General features: G+C 42.2%; 2 protein-coding genes across 2 annotated transcripts in view; one reads left to right on the top strand and one right to left on the bottom strand.

Annotated features, from left to right (window-relative positions):
• The window catches only part of FSIP1 (fibrous sheath interacting protein 1), a 205,938-nt gene extending 196,596 nt beyond the window's left edge, over window positions 1-9,342 (top strand). Inside the window, exon 11 of the mRNA XM_037504133.2 lies at window positions 7,827-9,342. Within this exon, the coding sequence (XP_037360030.2) occupies window positions 7,827-7,873 (47 nt within the window). The 3' untranslated portion in view covers window positions 7,874-9,342. The remainder of the gene's footprint in view (window positions 1-7,826) is intronic.
• A 758-nt stretch (window positions 9,343-10,100) lies between these two features.
• Window positions 10,101-26,641, bottom strand: THBS1 (thrombospondin 1). The gene is made up of 22 exons (XM_037502191.2): window positions 26,606-26,641; window positions 25,941-26,036; window positions 25,120-25,679; window positions 24,186-24,261; window positions 23,712-23,911; window positions 23,486-23,608; window positions 22,430-22,523; window positions 20,838-21,011; window positions 20,360-20,536; window positions 19,899-20,072; window positions 19,508-19,635; window positions 19,261-19,413; window positions 18,595-18,813; window positions 17,989-18,096; window positions 17,248-17,407; window positions 16,992-17,110; window positions 15,957-16,191; window positions 15,536-15,763; window positions 15,107-15,378; window positions 14,586-14,683; window positions 14,220-14,359; window positions 10,101-13,227 (listed from the first exon to the last, which is right to left on the bottom strand). The coding sequence occupies exons 2-22, from the start codon at window positions 26,005-26,007 to the stop codon at window positions 13,220-13,222; spliced, it is 3,513 nt and encodes a 1,170-aa protein (XP_037358088.1). The 5' UTR covers window positions 26,008-26,036; window positions 26,606-26,641; the 3' UTR covers window positions 10,101-13,219.
• Window positions 26,642-26,651: the final 10 nt, after the last annotated feature.

Genomic DNA, 26,651 nt, shown 5'->3' on the forward strand with positions numbered 1-26,651 from the left:
TTTCTCAGTATAAAGGTATTATTGCAGTTTAAAGTAGAATAGGATACTGAGATATGTTTATGAGTCATAGATAGTGTCAGAAGCATGAAATCTAAGAATGACCCTATTTATACATGTTTGTATGAGATCAAGGTTGGGGCTGGTACTTTTATAAAAATGTTATTCTTAGTTGTAATTAATATATACTCTTGGAGTGGGGTATCCAGAAAACAATTTGTTGATTTCAGAGGAAAAGAAAAGTTAGACTGAATGAAGAAAATGATTTGAATAGATTTGCTAAGTATTTTAACTTCCAAACCTCGGTGATGGACATTCATTCCAAGAAATTAATTTGTAAAATGCTGTATATCATTGTGGTTATTTCAGTTTCTGCCTGCAAACTTCCTGTCCCAGTTTCTCATGTATTTTCAGGAATTTTGTCATGATTCAGTATTGCAACTTCCAGTGGTATGATGGTACAAGGATGCAAACCTTGTATGCAATAAATATTCAATTGTTTATTTATGCTAGAAATATGAGGCAGGGAGACAAACAAGTTTCTCTGTGCTGTGCCCCCAAGCAAACTTATTTTTTTTAAAGATTTATTTTATTTATACAAGAACTGGGGTACAGACCAGAGGCGTGGGAGGGTGAGAGAATTCTCCAGAGACAGAGAAGGGAGCAGAACAGGCAGAAGGACTGAAAACACTGCTGAGGGGAGCAGCGGGACAGGAGAGGTCTGCTGCGCCATGTGGGTAGCTCCCTGGCCGGCAGAGACTCGAACCCGTGCTGTGAGGCTGTGGACAGCTTCACAGCACTGTTCTCAACCTGCTATGCCACCGGGGAGGCTCCCCCAAGTAAACTTATATCCATTTGGTTACTGGCAGAGATGGAAACCTCAAGCCTTATCTGCGGATACCTGCCCATGTAGAATCAGTAGTGTGGAGGAACAAAGAAGTACCTTTGGGGGCAGGGTATGGTGGGAAGGAGTGGGGTGCTGACTCCCCCTGAGGAAAGCACTGGGCTGTGCATGCTCTTTCTTCTGTACACTCATCAATCAGGTAACTGACTCTTGTTTCCATGGGGAGAGTGGAGGAGGCTGGAGTGGGACTCGATGCTTTCCCATTGTAGGTTTCTCCACTGGAAAGTGTGAAGGAAGTGGGGAGTAAGTGTTCTCTGCTACCACTTAACCTTGGAGACTCTAATGAATACACTGCAGAAACAAAACACTTCATGTCTGTTGTCAGTCTACTATTTAATCAAATTATTTTATGCTGAATTATTTTCTAGATAATAAGAACAAAAATGTACAGCATATTTTTCTCCACTGAGCATTTGAGCAAGTTATCAACACAAATTAATGTAATAAGAGGAAACTGAATGACAAAAAATAAAAATAGAATAGGACAGAAGGGGCACAAAGTGAGTCATATAGTAAAGAAGGGGACTGAACTATACTAATTCTTGAAGGAAAACAGTGGATTTTCCCATAGGATTCATTTAGTGAACAGTGTTCTTAAAATTTTCTATATTAATGCAACAATGAATTAGATAAGTTTATTTTTAAAAGGATATACTTAGATGAAAACTAGGGTGACTGAATTTGTTTGGGAGTGTCCTGGTTTTAACCACTGAATGTCCATCTTTCCAGGAAACTTTCAGTTCTTGGCAAACTGGGATGGTTGGTCACTCTAAATTGAAAATAAAACCAAAGAGCAAATTAACTACCCAAAGGACAGAAAGAAAGAAAAATTCCATGCTAGTAGTAGGATCCCAGGCCAAAACCCTGAGGAGCAGTAGGATCCCAGGCCAAAACCCTGAGGAGCAGGCCAGTATCATCTGGCCTGCTCGTGAGGACCGTGGGCTCTGGGTGATGAGGTACAACCTGATTCGAATCCTTACTCTGCTATTAACAGGTGATGTTAGGCATGCTGCTTAATCCTTCTCCCCTTTGCACCTTTGTTTCCTTGTCTATAAAATAAGATGACTCTAGTACTTATCCTAAGGGGTAGTTAGTGAGGATCCATTGAAAAAAATCCATATAAAGTGACTATACCATTGACTGGACGTGGTTGGCTTATGTCGGAGTTAACCTTTAATCAGGAAATTTCCTTTAAAAGTCTGGATTTCTGACTTTAAAAAAAAAACAAATAACCTTTCTTCTAAAAGAAGAAAGGGGTAGGTAGTCTTGTATTTGCTGGAGGGCAGAATACCCACCCAGCCCTCTCTACTTCAAATGTTCGGCCTTTGTGAGTCATCTGATTAAGTGTTTGCTGCTTAGAGTATGTTCCATTCCCTGGGGATTCATTAGACTTGCAGGGCCTGTGGCCCCACCCCAAACCTACTGAATCAGAATTTATACTTTAATTTTATAAAATCGCCGGTGAGGGCCTTCCCTGGTGGCACAGCGGTTGAGCGCTGGGCTGCCCACAGCTTCTGCAGTGCCAGTTCGATCCCCGGCCGCTGGTGAGGGTCCCACATAGCGCGACAGACCTCTCCTGCTGTGCCCGCTGCTCCCCTCAGCAGTGTACTTAATCATTCTGCCTGTTCTGTTCCCCGCTCTGGCTCTGGTGAATTCTCTCACCCTCCTGTGCTTCTGACTATACCCAGTGCTTGTATAAATAAATAAATGAATAATAAATAAAATCCCTGGTGATACAGTGGAATTTGAGAAGCACTGTTACAAACCACAGAGCATTTATTGCTAACCAAGGTGAACATTAGGATCATCAGGGTTGCTTGCTTGTTTTATAACTGTCCAAAGCTCCTACCCAGACTACTGAAATCAGAGTCCCTGTTATAGAGCAATTAGGCTGATGCAGCAATGCAAACCATAAGGTTTCTCTGTGCTTATTTGAGAGATAGGGGTATCAGTTTACATATAAGAATACTAATGATCTGTTAGGGTCCTCAGGTAGAACAAGTTCTACCAACAGCAACTACACAGAAGTTAGAATATGCTGCATGCTAAAGTTCTGCCCATTAAATGGTCTGATTGTTACTTATTTGGAGAAGCCTGGTTACAGGTGGATTGACTTTTTTTTTTACTGGGGTACAGGCCAGAAGGGGAGGGGGGGTGAGAGGATTCACCAAAGACAGAGTGGGGAACAGAACAGGCAGACTGACTGAAATACACTGCTGAGGGGAAGCAGTGGGCGAGTCAGGAAAGGTCTGCTGTGCCATGTGGGTAGCTCCCTGGCCAGTGGATCGAACTCGTGCTGCAGAGGCTGCAGATAGCTTCATAGTGCTGTGCTTAACCCCTTGCGCCACCAGGGAGGCCCTGGGTGGATTGACTTTTGAGAAGGCTGTTGCAGTGGTTGGAGGGGAGTGTGTGTTGATGTATGCCACCTGAACAATTTCAAAGGAACTAGATCTTTTGAGAAACTTTTCTTTGTTGTAATGAATGGTTTGCAGTGGAGTGGTGAGATTCTAAAAATAATAACATTATTAGCTTTTTTCCCCATTAAAAAATGTTTTGGTGTGTTCATAGTGAAATATGTAACTCATCATTGCCTTGCTGGAGTTGTGTTTCTCTCAATCTGTGTCTCCAGACCTCCTACATATTACTTGAAAAATTACTTTTCCAAGGCTACTAATTGCTTCTCAGATGTCCTTGGTGACTTAATTAACCCTTATCCACTGGGTTTATTTGATCACAATATCAGAACTGCCATATTAATATTTTTAGTGTTAATTCCTTTTTAATAGAAAACTTAAGGGCCTCGCTGGTGGCACAAGGGGTTAAGACACAACCAGAGACACTTTTTGGGGGGTGGGGGGCGGGAGGGGAAGGATTGGGGTCAGAATGGGGCATTTGCAATTGTATGGGGGAATATAAAAATAAAATTTAATATTAAAAAAAAAATGTTAAATCTCAAAAAAAAAAAAAAAAAAAAAAGACACAACCTGTGAATCTATCCACTGTCACTGCAGCACGAGTTCTATCCCAGCCAGGGAGCTACCCACATGGCGCAGCAGAACCTCTCCTGACTCACCTGCTGCTCCCCTCAGCAGTGTATTTCAGTTGATATGCCTGTCTGATCCCCGCTCTGTCTCTGGTGAATACTCTCACTGCCCATGCCTCTGGCCTGTACTCCAGTTCTTGTGTGCATAAATATATAAATCTTTTTTTAAAAAAAGAAAACTTTAGTTCATAGTAAGTTTTTATTTGATGAATATATCTTTTCAAGTTACTTTCAACTAATTTTATTTAATCCAGTTCTTTTTGAGGTAGACTTTTCATGTAAGTATTTGCCTCTGATTATTTTCTCTATCTACTTATAAAATATCACACATTATCATTTTGTTTATAGTATAAAGTGAACAATGGCATGTTTGAAAGTGTTGATAGTGAATTGTAATGTGCTTTTCACTCTATCAGTTAATGAGAACTTTGGATTACATTGCTTCATGCAAAGTCAGTAAAGGGAAAAAGTGACTGAAGATAATGACTATAAACTAGATTTAGGAATCAGCAGTTTGGTATCACTTAGGAGCATGTGAGAAATGCAGAGTCCCAGACCCTGCTTCAGCTCTACTCTATCAGAGCCTGTATTTTAACAAGATTCCCCAGCAGGTGATTTGTATGCATATTAAAGTATGAGAAGTTCAGAGTAGACAGTTTATGAGTCTTCTCCTTTAGGATGGTAAAAAACAACAGCATATAGAGTGGTGGTGAAATAATGTCCAGAAAGTATCTTCTTTCCCATCTGCTTAGTCCCTGCCTTTTCTTCCTAAATTTCATTTTTAATGAAGACACTAATCTCTCCAACCAGCCCTGTTATCCTTCCCCTGGGCAACCTTCTCCACAGTCACTGAGAGGAAGTATGCCTTCATATGGAGTTCTCTACTCTTTTATGGTTAACATTTTTATTTGGAGAAACCTATAGCCAGTATGGGATCATCTGTGTTTTGTATAATTTTGATGTTCAGGTCTCTCTCCTTGGTGTCTGCCTAAAGTCTGGATGGCATTTTAAATTATTCTGAGTCCATCCCTCAGGAATTGCTTCTTACACATACTATCTGCACATTAGAATTACCTGGTCATACTTAGAACAGATTGCCTTGGCTCCAGCCCAGAAGAATTAAATCAATTTCTAGGGGTTGGCTAGAAAAAATACATTAGTATTTTTTTAAGCCAGTTTCTGAGGATGGGGTCTAGATGATTCTGTTGTGCAGCCACGCTTTCATACCACTGCTCAAGCCTCCCCCATGTTCATTCATCATCCATGTACTGTCCCTGCATCCCATAAACATTTCATGATCTCCTGCTGTGCTAGATTCTATTCTTAGTTCCAGGGCAGCTTTCTCATACTCAGCAATATTGCCATTTGGGGCTAGGTATTTCTTTGTTGTGAGGGACCGTCCTGGGAATCAGCATGTTGAATAGTGTTCCTGGCCTCCACTTATTAGATGCCGTAGTATCCCTCCTAGTGTGACAACCAAAAATGTCTCCAGACATTGTCAGATGTCCACTGGGAAAAATTTCCCCTACGTAAGGACATTGCTCTAGGATATCAGGTGAGTTGGGCATAATCACTGTTCTGAAGAATTTCATAGTCTATTGATAAAGGCAGTCACTTAAGCAAATAATCACAGCAGGGTAGAACAAGTAAATAAGAACTTCGGGACAAAGTGCATGGCAACTCCGCAGTGAGGATGATAAATTCTGAGGAGATGCGGAGGTGGCATTTAAGTTGAGCCTGCAAGGATGAATATTCGTGTACTGGGTGAACAATAGGAGCACTCTAGAGAGAAAGAAAAGCATTTATGAAGGCATGGGGTCCTGGTCCCATCAACCCTTAGCTCATGCATGGGCTTGTGGTCTGTTTGTCAATCATCCCACCTTCCTCTTCATCCTGTTTAAAATTTCTTCTGTGCAGGTTGACAATATCAATACATTTGTCACTTCACTCCCTCAAACTACAAATCATTTGGCTTTAAGTATTAGGTTGATTCTTTAAAAAAATAAATTGTATTATTTTTTACTAAGGTTTTGTTGGTTTACAGCACTGTAAAGGATCACACCTCTTCAGAAAAATGTTACCACACCACGCCCACCACCACAGTACCCATAGTCCTCCATTATAGCCCCTTAGACCCCTTTCCTCCTATGCTTCCAGCCCTCTCTTGCCCCTCCGGTAACCTTAAGTCAGAGTTCTAGTGTCCATTTTGGATTAGTTTTGTCTGTTTGTTTGTGTTTCACATTTCAATGAAATCATTCAGTATTTGCCTTTTTTTTTTCCTGACTCATTTCCCCTAGCATAATCCCCTCCAGTACGGTGATTTTTAAAATAATAGCTTTATTGGTATATGTTTCATATACCTGTATTAGCTTCCTATGATTGCCACAACAGAAACTTACCTCAAAGTTCTGGAGACCTGAAATCTGAAATCAGGGTGTCAGACTATGCTGGGAGACGTAGAGGGGAGAATGTCTCCTTGTTTCTTTCAGTTTCTCGGGCTATTGACGTTCTTTGATTTCATCATTTCAATCTCTGGCTGTCTTCACATTGCCTTTCTCTTTCTCTTTCTTTCTCCCTTCCTGCTCCGCCCCCCCCCCCCGTGTGTGAGTGTGTGTGTGTGTGTGTGTGTGTGTGTGTGTGTGTCCCTCTACTTCTCTCTTGTAAGGTAATTTTTTATTGAAGATAGGGTCCACCCAGATAATCAGGATCATCCTATCTCAAGACAGTTAATTACATTTGCAAAACTCTTTTCCCAAATAAGGTAACTTTCACAGGTTTCAGGGATTATGATGTGGACATATCTTTGTTGGGGCCACCAGGCAGTGGTTTTAAAATAGTCATAGAGTTGTGCTTCCCTCATTACTATCATTTTTACATTTCCTCACCCACAATGGAAATGCTGTATCCATTAGTTAGCCACTGCCCTTTTCCCTCCAAACCTCCACTCCTAGGCAGTTATTATTCTACGTTCTGCCTCTATAAACTGCCTCTATAAACTTGCCTAGATTGGATTTTTGATATAAATGAAATCGTACATTATATAGCCATTGTGTCTGACTTATACTGAACTTAAGGTTTTCAAGGCTTATACATTTTGTAACATGTATCAGTACTCCATTATTTTTCATTTTTGAGTAATAGTTTGTTGTATGGATATCCCACATTTTGTTTATCCATTCATCATTGATGGACATTTGGTTTGTTTCTACTTTTGGCTGTTGCATATAATGCTGCTATAGATATTTATGTATGGGTTTTATGTTTTCACTTCTCTTGGACATATATCTAGGAATGAATGAATTGTTGGGTCATATGGTAACATTTTGAGGAACTACCAGACATTTTCCATAGAAGTTGTACCCTATTTCGTTACCTACCAGCAATGTATGAGCATTCTAATTTGTTCTGATTCTCTTTTATTGTATTCTTTTGATTCTGTTGTCAATTCTGCATTTTCTGATAGACTTCACACTAAGATTAGAAGAATATTTCCACTCCATTTCTATTAGTGTCATATTTTTTACCTCACACTGATGAAATAAAAGATGATCAGTTCTTATCTACCCTAAATACAGCATTTACTTTTGGTTTCCCTCTACTTCCCAGAAATTTAGTACAAAGGAAAAATATAATTTTGATACCTGTCTCTAAATTCATCATGATTTTAACCCTGAAGACTCAAAAAGTTCATCCTCAACTAGACGTTCACCTTATCTTTTGCATTTTTCTTGTAAATGTTATAGCTTGGTGATTGTCCAGTAATATTAAATGAGAATGTGATTATTGTCTCATGTAAGAGGATTTAATGTCTTATAGGTTGAATGTTTTTTCTTAATTATTTCTGATTATTGAACTTCTTTGGTTTTTGTTTTTAATGTGCAGATGAACAAGATCCTGAAGATGTGTTAGAAGAATGTCAAGAATCTTAAGCAAATATGTACTGGGGTATGCCTTTGAGAAAGTTGGAAAATGAAGTTAAATTACGTTTTTCGAGAATTCTTTGAATTCAGAGTTCAATAGTAGAGATCATTCCTCAAATAATGTTTTTAATCTTTCTGGATTACATTTTCTTGATATTTTTGAAGTTTGTGATACAGTTGTTGAAAGGCTTTTCTTCACTGAAATAGGAATATTGCTTTTATTTTCTTTATTGTGCATCATCAGGGATACCTTATAAAAACCAACATTTTATGTATGTGTGTTATGGTAAAATCAGTTGAAGTACTGTGATTGCTTTGTATTTGATATTATATGTTACAGCTTTCTAGTTTGGTCACTATGAATTTGTTTTGACCCTGCTTTTCCTTCTTTCTTTTCCTCTAATGCCCATTAAGTAAGTACCATTTGCCATAGGAAGAAATGAATTTCCTTAACCAAGCAATGTCAGGATGTGAGCCTTTACTATCTTAGTGCAATGACAATTTTATTAAGTGGGAGTTTGACTGATTATTTGATATATCATCTTCAGTTTGTTATTATCTATCAAAATTTGCTTATTAAAATAGAGAGAAAAAAATCAGCTACTTAAAACAATTGTAGTACTATTTCAAGAGAGAGGGTTTATCTAGTTGCAAGTTAATAACCTGGATTCATATGAACATTTTATGTCAACATTCCATATAATGAATTGGCATTAAAACTAGAAGTCTAATTTATTTGTGATTAAAAAATGAGCTGACTATTGTTCTGCCTTTAATGAACTTTGAGGTAATATATATGTAACATTATTATTTTATTATTTTTTGCTGGCACAGTATGATCTCTGCTCTTGATACCAGATGACAGTAGTGATTGCTTATGTCAAATTTCCTTGACTTTTTAAAATGTAGAATTCTTTATTATTTTCAGAGGAATCTATTAGCAATTTTTTTCAGGTTTCTTCTTTCAGTTTGTATTAAAATAATTCATGCTGATGTCAATGTGCTACAATATAATATATCTGCATGCCGAGGGTTTTGCAGTGGATGCCTGCAGAAGTTAAAAGTCATGACTTTAGATTCTTGACATGTTATTCTTGTGTATCTTATAGGGTTTGGGTTAAAACAATCAGAAGGGACAGGTAAAATGGGTGGGAATTTGGAGTAATAACAGAGAGGAGCCCTATTTGCCCATCAACCTTTCAGAGAAGCTCAGCTTTCAAAACCAATGTGTATTTGGTATTTAGTGTGTGTGTGTGTGTGTGTGTGTGCACGGGGATGCTTATGACTTTATAATGTGTTTTTTTGGTGGCCATAGTGAATCTTTGGGTTACAGAGTTTAAGTGAAGGAAAGGAAAACAGACTGATCTTAAGTAATGAATTTTGCCACAAATTAGGTGAAACCATTATAGTTTGTCAACTGAAGGTACTTATAACAGCACTGGTAAGTTGCATTTATAATACAATTCAACACAAAGACTCCAAATTTATATATATATATATATATATATATACATATATATATATATATAAAAAATCAACCTGACCAGATGAGAATGTGCTCACATTAAAATCAGTGTTTTCATTTTAAGATTCTGTCTAGGCCTGTTTGCCTCTGAATAAGATAGAGAAGAAAAAGCATGAGAGAGAGAGAGTGAGTGAATTAACTTTAGGAATGGATTTAGGAGTTAACATTTGAGATTTTTTAACTTGTGACTTCTTAAGAAAAATACTTGGCACCACGGATGGTAAGTTCCCATGGGACCTACATTTTATTGCCTTCAATCTAACGCTTTGAAACACATGACAATAAACTCTTATAGGAGGAAAAAGCTATTATTTTGATGGTGTAATTTTAATTTTTAACAAGTCCATTACTTCGGTACAACCTACTGATTTGAAGATCAGCCTCAGAGTGAACATGGAACATGCCTGCGAGGAAGCTCCTGTTCTCAGACACTTTTTCTGACCCAACTTCATATTTTCAGTGTTTTCATCCACTGCCTGAAAGTGGATTAGAATTCTCTTTCAGGACTTCCTGTGTTGGGCTGCTGTGAGAATGAACAGTGTTCTGTTTTTTTGTTTTTTTTTACACTGCTGAGGGGAGCAGCGGGCGCGGCAGGAGAGGTCTGTGCGCCATGTGGGACCCTCGTGGGCAGCCAGGGATCAAACCGGAGGGGCAGAGGCTGTGGGCAGCCCCGCAGCCCAGCGCTCAACCGCTGTGCCACTGGGGAGGCCCGTGTTGGTTTTTTTTTTTAAGAATTCTTTTAAATCAATTTTCTCAATTCTGTAACCATTACCAATAGCTTCTAGTTCTTCCTACTTTACCTGGGTACCATAAAATGATTTGACAATCTATACCTATTTGTGATTGTGTTCTCCCAGATAGAACAGTGTTTTTAGAATGAGAGAGAAAAGAACAAGTGAGAAGGATTCTGTCTCACTCAGACATTCCTTTCTAATGTTTAACACACCTCAATGCTGACCTTTAACCTATTCATAAAATGTCTTCTTCAACCTGTTCTTACTAAAATTAATTGGTGTGCATTCCATACTCCTTGGTTAGCCTACCTGAAACTCAAGATCTGCTTACTTTAATGCTTTGGTCTTCTCCTCATGAAATAATTTGATAGCTTATATGTATATACAGTCTTAGGATTCTTCTAAATCTGCCATTTTCTTTAGTCATATGTTTTTGACCAAAGGTATATTCACTCTCCAAAAAATGCTATTTATAATATTTGGCTAACTTTTTAAGGATACATCCTCTCTCATTAACACTTAATTCTAAACTTCTCCACCACATGGTTGCCACCTGGCCAGTGTCATCATTCATGGCCATAAATGTAGTTGTAAGAGTAGCATGTGCTTCAGTCCTGTTTTTCCCTCTGTTTTCAGAAAATATAATTTGAAGACAATTCAACAAATGACATTAGTAAAATATGAAATTGCAACCTTTGTGCTTCTACATTCTTGAGGGTGATTTCATTTTCCTATGTTTTTATTATGGGAGGCTAATATGATTTGTTCTTTTATTCCACAAGTCCAGCAAATGTGCATTCTGAACCTACCCCTGAGCAACTCAGTCATCCTAAATCATAGGAACTGTGGATGTCATTATCACATACTATCATTCCATGTTGTGTGTGTTGTATTGGTTTAAGAAGGGGCCTTACGCATATCTCATAACATAGCAGGTAGAGAATAAACAAACACGGATACTATAAGTATAAATATAAATTTCCATATGATTTATTGGTGTTCCTTGTACATAAGAAACAGTAATATACAACTTACACTGCTTTAGAATGTAAAATGGATAAAAATGTGTACAAAAAAAGCACATTCCTAGAAAAAGGTATTGGCAAACAGTAAAAACTGGGGGGAGGGTAATAAGCGAAAAACAAATCAAAACCAAAACAAAAAGAAAAACCAACAATTCTTCAATTCAGTGTGCAAACATTTTATAAAAATAGAAATACTAACTCTACAGGCAGTATTTCCTGATAAATTATTTAAATAGCATATCTACACAATCTGAGATATCTATTCCAATGGCAATGAGAAAATAATTTATAAAAATAAAGCAATGGTATACAAGATGACAGGAAAAAACGACTTTTCAGAAAATGTATTTAACATTTCGATGCTATTTCCTTACTGGGAATACTTTTCTGCAAAGAATTTTTATACTATGTACAACATTGACTTTTTTAGGTACTACAGTAGCTTTAAGTTTGTTAGACACTTAAACTCTTTCTGCTTGATCCAAAAATTCTTTACTCAGTCACACAACAAATGAGGTAATATTTGTATATAAGTTTCACCTTAGTCATTTTTTTCTCTTTTGGAAAAATGAAAAAAAAATAAGTGTAGATTTTTTTTTTTTCTCCCTAGAAATTAGCATAAGGGATGGGGGTAAAACAGTATGAAAGGCCTCAAGGCTTTCTTTGCAATCTAAATACGCTTGCAAATGGACAACCAACTAACTCCACTTGAGAAAACAAAGGGGAAAAGAAAAAAGAATCCCAGATCATTCACTCCGGAGCATGAAGTGAAGAGCAGTTCTGCATGTTGATTTTCCTTGTGCTGTTCTTGGGCCAGATTTGCTGGCAAATCTCAGATCCCTGCTTCCCAACACTTTCCATATGAAACTAGATTCCAGGTAGAACAGAGTTAATAAATAATCTGTATTTACAATCTTACAGTCATGAAGACTCACAACAAAGATGATATGGATGGTCCTCACGCTTCTTCCTGTTTCATGAATCGTCTTTCAGACAGATCCTCCAAAATAAGTAAAAAATAAATATTTTACATTGTAAAGTGTTTGTCAAAAAAAAAAAAAATACAGTCCAAAAGAGAGAATTGGAAAACTCCATGATAGTTAGGAAAAAAGGAAAAAAAAGGAATGTTTTAGTTGAGTTGATAATTATTTTGTGCCTTTCTAACCATAAAAATAGAAGCACAGCAGCTCCTCCCCTGAGAGGCAGCCTAGTGCTCACTGAGATGGTAGGTATTTTTTTATTTTCCTGCTACATCTGCACAAGCTACATCTGGAATAAAACCAACAATTTCATTATAATCAGGCAGGGGCAGCCAGCACTGCCTTACATTGGTCCAATTCTGACTTCCTACTCCGGTCACTACAGTTGACAGGTACGGGGGGCGGGGTGCATGGGGGTTATCGGGAGGTATTGGGAGGTTTAGAAGCCCATCTTCTCCTCCCTTCCCTGCTTCTATTTAAGTGCCTATTTACTTGGGTTAATCAGCTAACACCAGTCAGCATCATGAAATCCAGCAATAGTCTTTCAATCCCCTGAAAATGATTTGGTACCGAACATGTCATAGTTCCTCCATAGTTTCTTCATACAATCGTCTCTTGGGTATGTGCTCTCCCCTAAGGGCTGGGGCCAGTGCTCCCCCTGTTCCAGAGGGAGTATATCAGGGGTGTTTTTTTCACTAATTCTAATGAGTCCTCCCTACTCTCACATGCCTGAAAATACTTTTGAGTCCACTACTCAGAGATGGCCTCACAGTAGCACCCTGCTCTATGCTAAAAAAAACGAGTGGAGCAGGCACCTCCCAAATGAAGCAAGTGGATGCTTTTGCTTATGTCAAAAGCACCCCATAGGAATTGTTTATAGCCTTGGAAGATTCTCTTCTCATTCAGAGGCTGACTGCTGAGTCTGTTTTGGAAAACTGCATTTTCTTGAGGCATGTTCTAGGAGTCCACACTGATGCAAGCAGAGAAAAAAGGCAGGCAGGGAGGAGTGATCCTGGGTTTTCTCAAGCCCATGGTTCCAGAAGGTACAATACCAGCATGGTTATGATCAGTCTTTTGAACAAGTTTGAGGATTAGGAATCTGTTAAATAAATATAGAAATCAAAATATAAACAAAAACGAATTCATAAAGACATTTGTCATCAGTTAATTAACAACCTAGGTTTAGATCTACTTTCATAATGACAAAAGCACAGTTTAACATCATTCAAATACATTAGCATGTAATTTTATAAGATGATGTTGATGCTAGGAAATTGACATAGCATGACCTGCCAAAGTTTATACTATGCTTTCTAGGGAGTTTTATTTAAAAAAAAAAATCAGCAGCTCTCCTGCCTGCCTGTCCCTATATAGGTTCCTCTCTTTTTCTTTGTCCTTCTGAAATGTTAAAAAAATCAGATTCAAAGAGTATCTTTGAGAAACTTGCAAATTTGCAAATTATCTTACTATAATTTATAAATCATAAAATATAAATTTCATGGAGTATAATCAGTCATGGAGCATAATCATCTTTTTTTACTGATCACATGTGTAGGCATCAGGCCTTAGACCAGTAAACATTTACTAAGCACTTATTTTTTGGTAGACCCAATGGTGGGTTCAGTGCCTTGGCCACTCAGAGAAAGAGTGGAGGAAAAAAAGCTCAGGTTAGAAGAGAAAATTAAGAAGCCATTAGGAAGGCAATACTCCTTTCCCCTCGTACAGGAAAAAAACTGTGATGGAATAACATGACTAAAACTAAGGCATGTGTAAGATATAGAAACAGGTAACATTGAAAAATATTACTAGTGTGGCTTATACTGTACATGAGCTGGCTGCTGTTTACCTTTACACTGTGTATGAAGAATACAGAGATACTAAACAAATTAATATTGTTAATAAGAATTCAGGATTTTATAAGTAACAGCTCAGAGGAATTACTTCATTTTCATTATTGTGTCTTCAAAAGCAAAATATCCATAACCCTGTCTCTACAATAGCCTTTAACTTAGACTTCCCCATAATTGGCATTTTCGATATTCGTCTCAATTAAGGATGTCAACTGTACATTCAGTGTAACGTTGTGCATACCTCTGCATTCATATTTCATATCGGAGAAGAATACCATTTCTTGAGAGAAGACAAACAATCCTAGCCTACCACCAGCATAGGTTTTGTCATAGATGGGTCCTGAATCAGCCATAATTTTCTTCCCTTCGTACATCACCACTCTGCAGGGAAAAAGAAAATCTTATTAAGACACCCCCACTTTTTACCTCCATCTTGCCCATCAGTATAACGGTAAGTGAAATTATTTTTTTTAACTGTTTTCATTGAGTTAAAAATGGTTTACAACACTGTACATGATTTAGGGGTATAGGTTCACATCTCTTCAGATGTATGTTACCACACCATGTCTACCACCAATCCAAGTGAAATTTAGTCAGGCAATCTTACCTGATGTAACCAGTCTTTGGCCTGTGGCTAAGACGCCATCTGTAGGCGGTGAAATCTTTCCAGCCTATGTTGCGGGGGTCATGCCACAGAGTGCGCACCTGAAGGAAAAAACAAAAGGTTGAGACACAGCTCTATTGTGTGAACATTTGTGTATCATTGCAAAGATACAATCCTTGAAAGGTGACAAGTGGACCTATTTGAGGGCTGCAATATAGGGTGTTTTCCCAAGGCCTCTTTCATTTGTTGTGTGCTCTAGAATACATAAAAAGCAGGAGACAGGAAAGGAACTCTTGTTTTAAGAGGCTATGGCTGTCTTTGGATTTGAAGGGTAACTCTTGGTTTTGTCAGGCTCCCTCTCAGACACTATGACATTTTCACAAAGTAGAGCTTAATGCCGTAGTTGGTGATCTGGGAACCTGATATTTAAGACACCCAACAGGGTGCCTTGGCCACAGGACAGCATTCCTACTGCTAGTCCAGCACCCATTCACTCTCTCCCTTCTACAGGGCGTTATTCTTACCTGGCCAGGGGTGTTTCCTGTGTGCCACAAAGCATTTCGCAGGTGCTCTCCAGGGCCAGTGGTGGAGTTCACAACTTTCACAGAAAGGCCTGAGTATCCTTGAGCCTTCGTAGGGTTAGTGTCCCAGTAGGTCTGAGTGACTTGCTTCCACATCACAACGTAGAAGCGGCTGCTGGACTGGTAGCCAAACACAAATCCGGCATAGTCATCATCCCTCTCGGTGTTGATGAAGAAGGTGCCACTGAAGTCCACAGCATTAAACTCATCATAACCTGAAAGATGAGGCCAGACCAGGTTAAAATAGACAGCCTGCAGAAGATTTTTGTTCTCAGTACCCATAGGGACACCTGCAACACAACTGCTCGGTTTTGTATTTGCTGCTTTTCCCATGTGTACATTGACCTTTTGTTCTAAGAACTCACTACTCACCTACAGCAAGTCCTGGATCACAGTTGACAGTCTGGACAAGTTCTTTACCCTGATGGCGTACAACCCAGTTAGGGTCATTTTGGGATGTCCCCTTGGGATCGAGAGGAATCATCTGGAATCGACGGAAATCGGTTTCACTGATATCAAAATTTTCAGGGCAGATGTCATCAATGTCTGGCACACTGTCATGATCAAAGTCATCTTTGCAAGCATCACCTCGACCGTCACCTGAGGTCAAAAAAGGCAACAGTTCAGTGAAATTCTGAAATACTAAGATTATTGGTGTGAGAAATTCACTATGTTGCTAGAGTTGGCATTTAGTCTCTCTTTCCTCTCAAATGCATTCAGCTTTGTCTTATTTCCTCCATCCAGAGAGTCCTGGTTTCAGTTATTCTCTTAAAAAGTGGCACTACTGACTCACCATCAGAGTCTTTCTGGTCAGGATTGGGCACGAGTCTGCAGTTGTCCCTGTCATCAGGAATGCCATCATTGTCATCATCGTGGTCACAGGCATCTCCCTTGCCGTCTTTGTCATGGTCAGCCTGGTTGGCATTAGGCACATAGGGGCAGTTGTCCAGGTTGTTCTGGTGGCCATCTTCATCGATGTCCTGATTGTTGTCGCAGGTATCTCCAATGAGATCTGAGTCAGAGTCGAGCTGAGAAACAGGTAAATTAAGTATAAATCATTTCTATTAAATATAACGTATGTAAGCTTCTCCAGTGTTTGGTTAGACCAGTGGGGACCTCACAATAGCAAATTTTAGCAGGAAGAAGCTGGACTTCGCACTTTTTCTTAACTTCATAAAAATAACCCCATTAAAAAAAAAAAAAGCTGTTTTTTAAGCTCCCAGAACAATGCACTTTAGAGTAAGTTTTAACTTCTTTGCCCCTAGAAAATAATCAATTACATAAAAAAAGAAAAACTTTCAGATCTGGATCCTGTTCTGCTTGTAGGTATTTATAGCATTCCCTAGCATAGCTAAAGAATAATCTGTTTGCAAAGTCAAACACTTGAAGAATGACAAAGAAACAGATTTCTCCAGTTTTTGGAAGTATTTTTAGTTTACAATATCCTTATGGCTAGATTGTATCATATGCTATGAAAATGGTTGTTTATTTTGCTTAAGGATTTTTCCCCCAATTTTTAGTCTTACATACATTGTTATATGATTATCATAGAGTTGTCAGTCACAAATTCCCACTTTGTATAATTTTTCTTGACAGTGGTGGATTACCCTGAGCAAGCCACCTTGTGGAAGACAAGCTTGAAGTTACAAGATCATCTTGCTAAAAATCCACTGGACTCTGCAAGATCAGGCAACCTGCTTATGTCAAAAGACTGCAGTTACCTCTGCAATCACTGAGAGCCACGGTAATGAAAGTTTTTCACTTTCTAGAGGCCTAAAAAGGGATATTCCAACACTTTACTGAGCGATTCCCAGGGGAGCCCAATTACCTGATCTGGATTGTGTTCCAGGGGGCAGTTGTCACACTGATCTCCAACCCCATCCATGTCAGTGTCCCTCTGGTCCACATTGTACACATACTGGCAGTTGTCTCTTTCATTGAGAATACCTGCGGAGCACAGGGGACAAATAAGAGCTGGCACCTCCAGCCTCGGAGGGCTCAACCACAGCCAGGGCTGGAGGGAAAGCTGGGAAAGCTGTGTTCACTGCTGCCTTTGGGCTCACTGGAGTTGGGGAGCACCTTACCATCTCCGTCAATGTCTGCAGCACAGGCGTCTCCTTCCCCGTTTTTGTCTGTGTCAGCCTGATCTGGGTTGTGATTATAGGGGCAGTTGTCACAGCGGTCCCCGACATCATCTCTGTCATAGTCATACTGGGCTGGGTTGTAATGGAACGGGCAGTTGTCCTGCAAAGTGAAGAAACAGCACTCTGCACCAATGCCCGGGAAACCAGCGCAAGCCTCAAGCCACACAGGTCAAGTATATAAAACTGCGGAAATCCGCCATAATGACTTTCTACTCAGTGGATAAACTCAGTACTTAAGGTAAAATGGTGACTATACAAGTTAAAAGCTAGGATGCAATGAATGAAAAATGGATTCCTGTTGGTTACAAGTCAGTGAGATGTAAATATAATTTCATTATCTCAGGCCTCAGTATGCCCAAAGTAAATTTTACAGTACTTTAGATAAGGGCATTTGTAATAAATCTGGGGAGCAAAGTGACATTTGTTGATATGTTATCATTTCTTGTTCAAGTATGGAGAGGGATGGGAGTTAGGATGAAAAACAAAACCCTCATTAAAAAATTCGCTTGGCAACATCAATACCTTCACCTCCTGAAACATAATGAATAATTTCTAATTATCCTTTGTCTCAATTGGGAATATTTTTTCCTCTAACACTGCAATTTCATTGACTATTAAAGTGTTTCAGGCTACTGCTGACTAGAAATGATGAAAGAGGAATAGAAAACACCTTGTCCTTACCCTGTCGTCTGGAATTCTGTCATTGTCATCGTCGTCATCACAGGCATCGCCGATCCCATCCTTGTCATAGTCTTCCTGCCCTGAGTTTGGAAGGTTAGGGCAATTATCCTAGGAGAGAGGAGACGCACATTATAGCTGTGGTTTGCATTCTTTTTGCTTAGTTCAGGCACGAGGGAGTGCACCCATCCTAAAGAGAGAAAGAACCAAATGCTGCTTCGTTAAGAGCATTTATTTTATGGGAAGACCACAAATTAAATGTTTTCTTGAGGGATATGTGTGTGTATATATATATATTTTATTTGTATTAATGCCCCTAGGCGTTACACCTTCTGGGGACAAGGTCATACTCTGCTGGTATTTGGTAGCGTACGGAACATTTTGGGGGGACAAAAAAATTGACAATGAAACATTTTCCAAATGGCCTGCCCTGCGCATGTGCTTTGTCCCAAGTGATTTAATAGTAACGAGAGTGAGTGTCACTCTGCCTTTGGGTGATTTAGTTTTCTGTTCATTTTTGAATTTTAACCATTTAAAATTCCTAAGGCTTCCTTTTGAGAAGGATAATGTGCCTTTTCTCTGGAGGTGCGTGAGGGACGCTGGCTCTACCTTTTTGCAGTGGTAGGTCGCGTTGGCCACGCACACCAGGTCCTCGTTGGGCCAGCCGTCCAGGTCCGTGTCTTCCCCACAGATGATGCCGTTGCCCGCGTAGCCGGGCTTGCATTCGCAGCGGTACATGGGGTCGCTGTAGTGGCCCAGGTAGTTGCACTTGGCGTTCTTGTTGCAGTCGTGGGTCCCATCTGTGCAGGGGTTTCGGGGCTTGCACACCTGTGGGTGTGACATTCTGATGGTGACACGAAGCCTTAAAGGGTCTCCAGGTACCATGACAATGAGAACCCAGATCCCCGGCACCTTGAGTAGAGAGGATCTGGGGGGAACAGTGTGAGCCACTTTTCCTCCCTGCCCCCCGCCCCCCGCCGGGGGATACCCAAGTTACAGGCTGCCATGGCTTCATGTGTGTTTTTCTTGAAATTGCTCGGGACACAGGCATTTACAAGTCCATCAACACCCAGCTTACTCCAGAGTAGCATTTTCAAATGTGATGAACTCTTTGTCCCGATGGAATTTAAAATGAATTTTCATGTCATGTTCTTAAAAGCTAGATCGTACCTATACTGTTTGTGAAGGGTATGAAATGACATTCCTCCCATTCTGAGTTGTTTTGGTTGAGGGCAGGTCAGCTCTACTCTGGTCTACGAGTCTGGTTTACTCTACCTGTTTGTTCGCAGTGGCATATTCCACACCGCGGCCGAAGGGCTGTGGGCCAGTGAAGCGCGGTGGGCAGGGCAGGCAGTTGTAGCCGGGGTCTGTGTTCTCACACCTGTGCTCCCCGTTGTGGTTGAAGCAGGCATCAGGCACTTCTTTGCACTATGGAAGCAACAAGAGTTGGCTTAAGGTCTAGAAAACACCGCCATATGGCAATGACTTGGACAGGTCTGCGTTCCTGCTGTCAGTTCCTCACCTCATCAACATCTTTGCACTGGATGCCATTTCCACTGTAACCAGGGGGACAAGCGCCACATTTCCAGCTGCCGTCAGGGTAGCTCGTACACTTGGTACCAGCAAAGCAGGGGTTGGACAAGCATCCATCTGAGATGAGAGAGCCAGGCAAATGGTTGGTCTAAACTGCTGTTACCGTCATGCTGGTCACTTAGCAACCAACCCAGTATAAAATACTGTGGGTCTATGTCATTGACAACTTGTTGAGATTATGTTGTCCATCTGCATTTTTAGAGTCATCAAACCACTCACAACCATTCAAAGCCAACCCTCCCACCCTGAATTCTGACTGTGGCATTCAGTTAAAAAGAAATGTTAAAAAAACAACAACTTCAGGCTGGAGCATGGCTCACCAATTGGACAGTCCTGCTTGTTGCAGATCTGGTTCTCCGTCATGTCACCGATGCAGTCCTTGCCTCCAAACTGGGGTGTGGGGTTGTTGCAGAGCCGGCTACGTTTCTGCACCCCTCCTCCACAGGTGACAGAGCAGATATCCCATAGTGACCAGGGACCCCAGCCTCCATTGACTGTGAGAAAATGAACCAAAATTAAAACGTTACAGTCAGTTTTCAAAACCTTTACCTGTCACAACAGACTCTTAAGTTTGTCCAAGCCACTTCTGCTACTGACACATGGAAAGGAGGAGGTGCGTTTGAAATGGTTTTCTTTCTGTTTTTCATTAAAGAGAGAACTGAGCATACAGGACTTTGCTCTAGGAAGTAATTTTTCCCCCTTCATCACCCCTCGAACCAAAGGCCACAGGTGGGCAGGGCTGTGGCTGGGCACTCAGCAGTTCCACTGCATTCACACTTACTGGGGCAGGCATCTTTCTTGCAGAGTTTGGTCTCCCGTGCTTCGCCTTCACATGGTTTCCCGTTCATCTGGGGGCTGGGAGAGTTGCAGAGCCGAATCCTTGTGATGACGCCATCACCGCATGTCACCGAGCAAGAGGACCACGGGGACCAGTGGCTCCAGCCTCCGTCCTGCTTAACTAAAGCACAAAGCCGACGGTTACAGTGTGCTCCCCACGAGCCAGTCTCTGTGCTGACTGCTTTAAATGCATCATCTAAATAAAATCTCAAAACAGCCCTATCAAGAACTATTGTCATCCTCATTCTGCAGATGAGGAAGTGCCTCGGAGAGGGCAAGGTGTGCTGCAGGGCACACGGTAAGTGGTAGAACTGGGATTATTCAGAGTCCAGAGCATGCGCTCTTCACCTCTATGCTACAGAGCTGCTGTAGCTGATGAAGGACAGGCATTTCTCCACATCCCAAGGGACCAAGATGCTTACATCTCTTATCACACTCCTGAATGTGGCAGGTCCGTGTCTGAACGGAGGAGCCCTCGCATCGGTTGTTAAGGCTGTCGCAGGAGCGGCCACGCTGCTGGATTCCATTGCCACATGTCACCGAGCAGGAGGTCCACTCGGACCACGGAGACCAGCCATCGTCTGCAGAGTCACTGGCTGCAGGAGAAACGAGTTCCTTTAGCGCATGATTATGAAGACAAGCTACTGTTTAGACTGTTCTGTTTTGGACTTTCTTCCCGTGCCAGCGGGTGAAAAGCAATATATTCCCTAGGCCCAGAGCCAAGGGGTTTATCCCAGGTCATTATGGGCACAGCATGTGGGTAATCGAGCCGTATGCCAGAGTCAGCACAGCACGCCTTCTCCTAGTGAGTCTGCTAGCCACTGTTTCCTCCCTGCTCCTCTCTGAGCATTTCAAATGAACTTCCCTTCCCTGCCTTAAGTTATCTGGGCAAGCATTTCCAGCCTCGGGCTCCTAAGAGTACTAGAGTTTGAGGCAGCTCATAGGAGTCACTTCTTTCACGGGAGGCACCATGTGTTTGCAGGGGACCTTGAAGGCAGCTCTGCTCTTGGCCCTGGCTCCAAGTCGACCATGAGGCTAACGGTGTGCTGTTCCTCTCACTCTAGCAGTTGGGGCCTTCTCTGCACATATTTTCACAGAGGTAAGTGTGTTTGTTTACCATCTACCCAGGCACCATGACTACAATCACATCTAGCTGTATCAGACCAAGGACTTGTTTTTTCTTGCCATCAGTTGGCAGTTTTCCTGGCAAGCTATAATTTAAGTGCAGATCTCTGCTAGTCTCCAGCTTGCTTCGTTCCCTTTACCCTACACCCCAAGTGAATGCTAGGACAGACAGATACACAGATGGTTATTATATTGCCAACATTGCTAGCATGATCCTTGGATGGGACTGTTTATTTTGAGATGTGGCCAGTGGGTGTAGGGGCGTGTGTGAAGGCAGTGCTCTGTTCCTATCTTCCTTATCTTAGTAATGGTGAGTCACTTTTATGACTTATATCTACTATATTAAGTATTGTTTCAATAAAGTGATTAATTTATACTGGCAACAAAAACCGGGCAGAGGGTGCCAGGGCATGACATAATGCCATAATGCCTTATTTCTTTTAGTGTCCTGAAACTCAAACTGCTATTATTTCCTTAGCCTTCCTATTCCTGCAGATAAAATGGGCAACACTTTCAAGTTCCGCTAAGCCCAATGCTAACACCATAGCCCATCAATTTCTCTAGTGAGCAGGTTTGTCTTAACTCTGAGCCACTCAGGTCAAATTCTGAAAGCAGTCAACTTAAAGCTATGGCTGCTATAAATTTATCTCCTCTTTCTTCAAAACATCCAATCAGGATCAATAAACTCTAGTAAGGTCATTGCTGCCTATACCATCACATGATGGTGTTTTGGTCTTAGCATACCAGCCTAACGGTCGTATGTTCACCAGCTGCTGCTGAATAAAAACATATGCTAGCAATGGGTGAGGGCTCTAGTATGTTCAGCTATCTGGTGTTTCGGCAGAACTCACTAGTCAACGAGAATGGTTATGCAGTTCTGGGAACTTACGCCAACACCGCGGGCAGCATTCTCCATCAGGAACTGTGGCATTGGAGCAGGGCATGATGGGGCAGGACACTTTTTTGCAGATGGTAACTGAATTCTGCAGGGCAAGAGTGAGGGGGAATGGGTTACTACATTACAAGATGAGTTTACATACTATATTTCCATTACAGACTGAAACAAATATATTTGTGGCCACCAGTATAGTAGATACAGAGCTGGGGCTAGTTACTTGTCACTCCATGTCCATTGGAGAGTTCTGTCTTCATTGCTACTTAATGGTGGGAATGACAGCATGAAGAAATTTTCCAAAGGAAACCACCAGAAGACTTTATGAGTCAAATTTATTAATCTATATCTGATATTGAGCTCATGAAACTCAGGCAGGACTTTAACATGTTTTAATGTTATTTTATGGGGAAAAGAACATCAATGATGTCCCCTCCCCCACCCCCCAACTGTAGATTATATCGGAGAAAAGTGTGAATTCAATGAAGTTGGTCCAAATCCGGCACTTTGATTTAAAGTTAAGCTTGACTTTGCTCAGAGAGCCTGGCAAAGCCCTACATTTGCCTGCCACCGGCACAGGGGAGAGCTCGAGTGAAACACTGCAGGCAGTGCCATCTGAACCAAGGAGATACTTCTAATAACATTGAGCTGAGTGATTGGAACCACCATCAGTACTGTGTGAAAGAATCTCTGTCACAGCTGAATATAAAGCAGCACTGGGGGCGGGGCGGTGAGGGGGAAGGTATTCTAGACAGGTTTTATGTACCTGACATTCAACACTTAGCCTTTGAACTGAAGCAGTTAAATTATTCAGATGTCTTAGAAGATTTGCTTTATTTTAGATACTTAGCCTGGGGTGTAATTAAGGCTTTGAAAAACTTTCTGAGAGTTTAAAGCATTTAGTGATGCCATAATTGCATCTTAAAAAAAACCTGCTTTGGTATCAGCCCTAAGAACAGGAAAAGTATTTGTGAGGCCATTTGGGTATTTCCTGAGATGGTGGCTTCAGACACATGGCATCGACTCCATTTTCAGTCTGTAAAGCACCCTTACCTGACAGTGACACTCAGTGCAGCTGTCAACAGTCCATTCGTCGTTGTTCTTATACTGAACTCCATTGTAGTAGCAGTGGGGAGACCTCCTCAGCTCACTGGCCAACACTCTATTCTCCTCAGTCTAAAAGGAAAAAATCATCAGTGTCCAGTTTCAGTCATTTGAGATCATCCCTGATACACCTTCAGAGACTCATGGGAAGGGGCTGGGGGCCGAGGCCACTCACCACTTTGCGAATGCTGTCCTGAAGTGTCGTCATGATGGTGCGAAGGCCCCGGAGCTCCAGGACCATGTTGGATAGCTCATCGCAAGAGATGCCACAGATGGCTTGCAGATCCTTTGTCTTGTGGCCAATGTAGTTGGTGCGGATGGCAGGGCTAGAACCATTCACTACGTTGTTGTCAAGGGTGAGGAGGACATTGGTAGCTGCCAAGCAACAACAAAAAAAAACCCAAGCACAATCAGAAAAGTAATGCACCTTCAAATAGTCATTTGAAGTAAAAGACATTTCATCTGTCCCTAGTTGTAAAAGACATTTCATCTGTCTTTTACATGTGTGGAATACCCTTAAGGTCACTTTTGTATACCACTTGACTGTATTTCCCAGGCTAACTTATACACAACCACCACTGCTTAAGTTTCATTAGGGGTGGAGTTCCCTCGATTTCCCCATATGCCCTGAAAATAGAAGGGTACTCACAGCTGGAGCAGCCTTTGTTCCTGAGGATGTCTTCTGGTGTGGTTCCAAAGACAAACCTCACATTCTGCAGCACCCCCTGTGGGCAGAGGACACATCACTTAGAGAGTTTGGGGGCATAAATGGGTGGGGGAGACTGTTTATGCTAGGAAAAGTACACAACAGATGGTCTAAAAGTTTGAAAGAACTCCCTTTTAAGATCACCGTGTCAAAATAACACACTAACATAAACTGCCAAAGACTTCAAAATCTTAATTGTGTCTTCTGCCAAGTCAGTATTTTACAAAGAATTCAGTTTATCAGCCTAATTGGATATACAGGAAATGGAATCTGATACTAAGACTGGAGAATAGAATGACACTTTGCAGTGTCAAAGACTAAATGTGGGTGTTTCAAAGCCACAGTCGCAAAGATCTAGACATTAAGGCAAGGAAGAAGCTGCAGTAGCAGATAACCACTATTTTACCCTTTTACTTGAGATCAACGAAACCCCCCTGAGGAATCCAATAGCAAAGTGGTATTTAGTCTGCTCATCTGAGTGTCCATCAAGTAATATTAAAACTGGTGGAATGCATTTGAAATAAGTTGTTTTCTTGCAGAAAGCACAGGGAGCATCTAACCCTTGGAATGGGCTGTTCTAGGAAAACCATTTCTTGTTTCCTTTAGTGGTTTTCAAAGTGTGGCCCTCAAAATACCAGCATCGACATCAGCCTCACCAGGGACTTGTTATAAACTCCCAGGCCCACTCCCGAACTACTGGAACTGAACTCTGGGGTGGGGTGCAGCTGCATATGTTTTAAAAGCGATTATGTGGCTGTTTTGAGAACCACTGCTTTCCTGTGAGGGCATATTTCCTGTTCGGGAACCCCTCCTCCCCTGACAGGTTGGCTACGGAGCAGTGGACCCAAGTGGGCCAGGGATGGGAGAAGAGGCTCACCTGGAAGTTGTCGTTGACATGCCCTTTTGCAATGCGGAGTCTGGCAATGCTGGCCAGGTCCCTGGTGAAGAGTCTTTGGATGGGGACGTCCAATTCCGCACCCTCCATCTTCTCACAGTCGATGTAGAGCTGGGCCCTGTCCTCCTGGACAAACAGGGTGATGCTCTTCCACTGGCCCGTCGCCAGGAGCGCTTCTTCCACGGACACCACATGCTGCCTCCCCTGCACGTTCAGGCTCAGGTCGAGGGTGCCCGCTTTGCCATTGGAGACCACGCTGAAGACCTGGCCAGAGTGGTCTTTCCGCTCCACGGCCAGCAGTGTGCCCCGGGTCTTCTTCATCTGCCTCAGGGAAGCCAGGAGGAGGAAACCTTTCTCTGCCCGCACGGCATCCACCAGGTCTTGGAACTTGTCATCAGGTACCGGGGGAATCAGGGTGGCATCCTCAATGCGGAAAGCTGGGCTGGAAGGGTCAGGGCCCTTCACCAGTCTGCGGCCAGAGCCCTTGCGGGCAGCTCCGGTGAGCTCGAAGATGTCAAACACACTGTTGTCTCCCCCAGACTCTGTAGGACAGGAGCAGAACACAACTTTTTAAACTCGGGCCGGGGTTTGAGGGGCTCAACTCTGAGGGTGGGGCTGGAGGGACAGGCTGAAAATTCCTGGCAGTTGCCAGAAGGATGCTGAAATGCCATCATTGGAGAGAACCTGCTTCCTGGCGTTCTGTCAGGGATCAGGGGAGAAACAGCTGGGAGGGAGGCACACCTGGGGAGCCCGGCACCACCTCCTCTTCCCTCCCCCCCACAAAAGGTGTTTTATAGACTCACCTGGAATGCTGTTGGAGCCACACACATGCAACAGGAACAGGACACCGAGTGCCCAGGCCAGCCCCATGATGGAGCTGCTTGTGCCCAGCAAGGAGCCTGCAGCGGGAAGCAAGCACAGAACCAGGGTCAGAGGTGGCCAAGCGGGAGGATGGGCAAAAACTGGGAGCGGGCTTGGGGCCATGGCCCTAGGGATCCCCATCTCACATCCCCATACCCCACATTTGCTGGAATGAGGGGCAACACTATTTAACTTTGGACAGGGCATAGGGGAGAAAATTAGAGTCAAGGGAAGGAAATTGTGCCTTTTAAAGTAAAGGCTGAGGGACAAAGACCAACAATTTGGGTTTCCCCCAGGGTGCAGAGCTGGCCCAGGAGATGCAGTTTGGGGGCCCTGGAGGGCCCGGGGAAGCAGAGACTCTATAGAGCTGGCAGAAAGGATTAGGGGGAGCCTGGAGAATAGAAGGGGACCTCGGGGTCCTGAGGAGTTGGTATGTGAACCCCGAGGGAAGAGGACAGTTTTGGAACCCTTCTTCTTGAAGAGTCTCCCAGAGGCTGGGAGGAACAAGCCAGGCAACGCGAAGGGGGAGCGCATAAGTCCTTGAGGGGATCCGGAGGTGGCTGGCCAGGGCAGTACCGGCCCTCGGCTGGCTGCGGGGGGCCCTTACCTGTGTCGACGTGGGCGCCGCGGCCGTGAGAGCCTGGCGAGGCACA

This window comes from Talpa occidentalis, unplaced genomic scaffold (assembly GCF_014898055.3).
Source record: "Talpa occidentalis isolate TD23 unplaced genomic scaffold, MPIMG_talOcc4v2.1 talOcc4.11, whole genome shotgun sequence".
NCBI classification, from domain to species: Eukaryota; Metazoa; Chordata; class Mammalia; order Eulipotyphla; family Talpidae; genus Talpa; species Talpa occidentalis.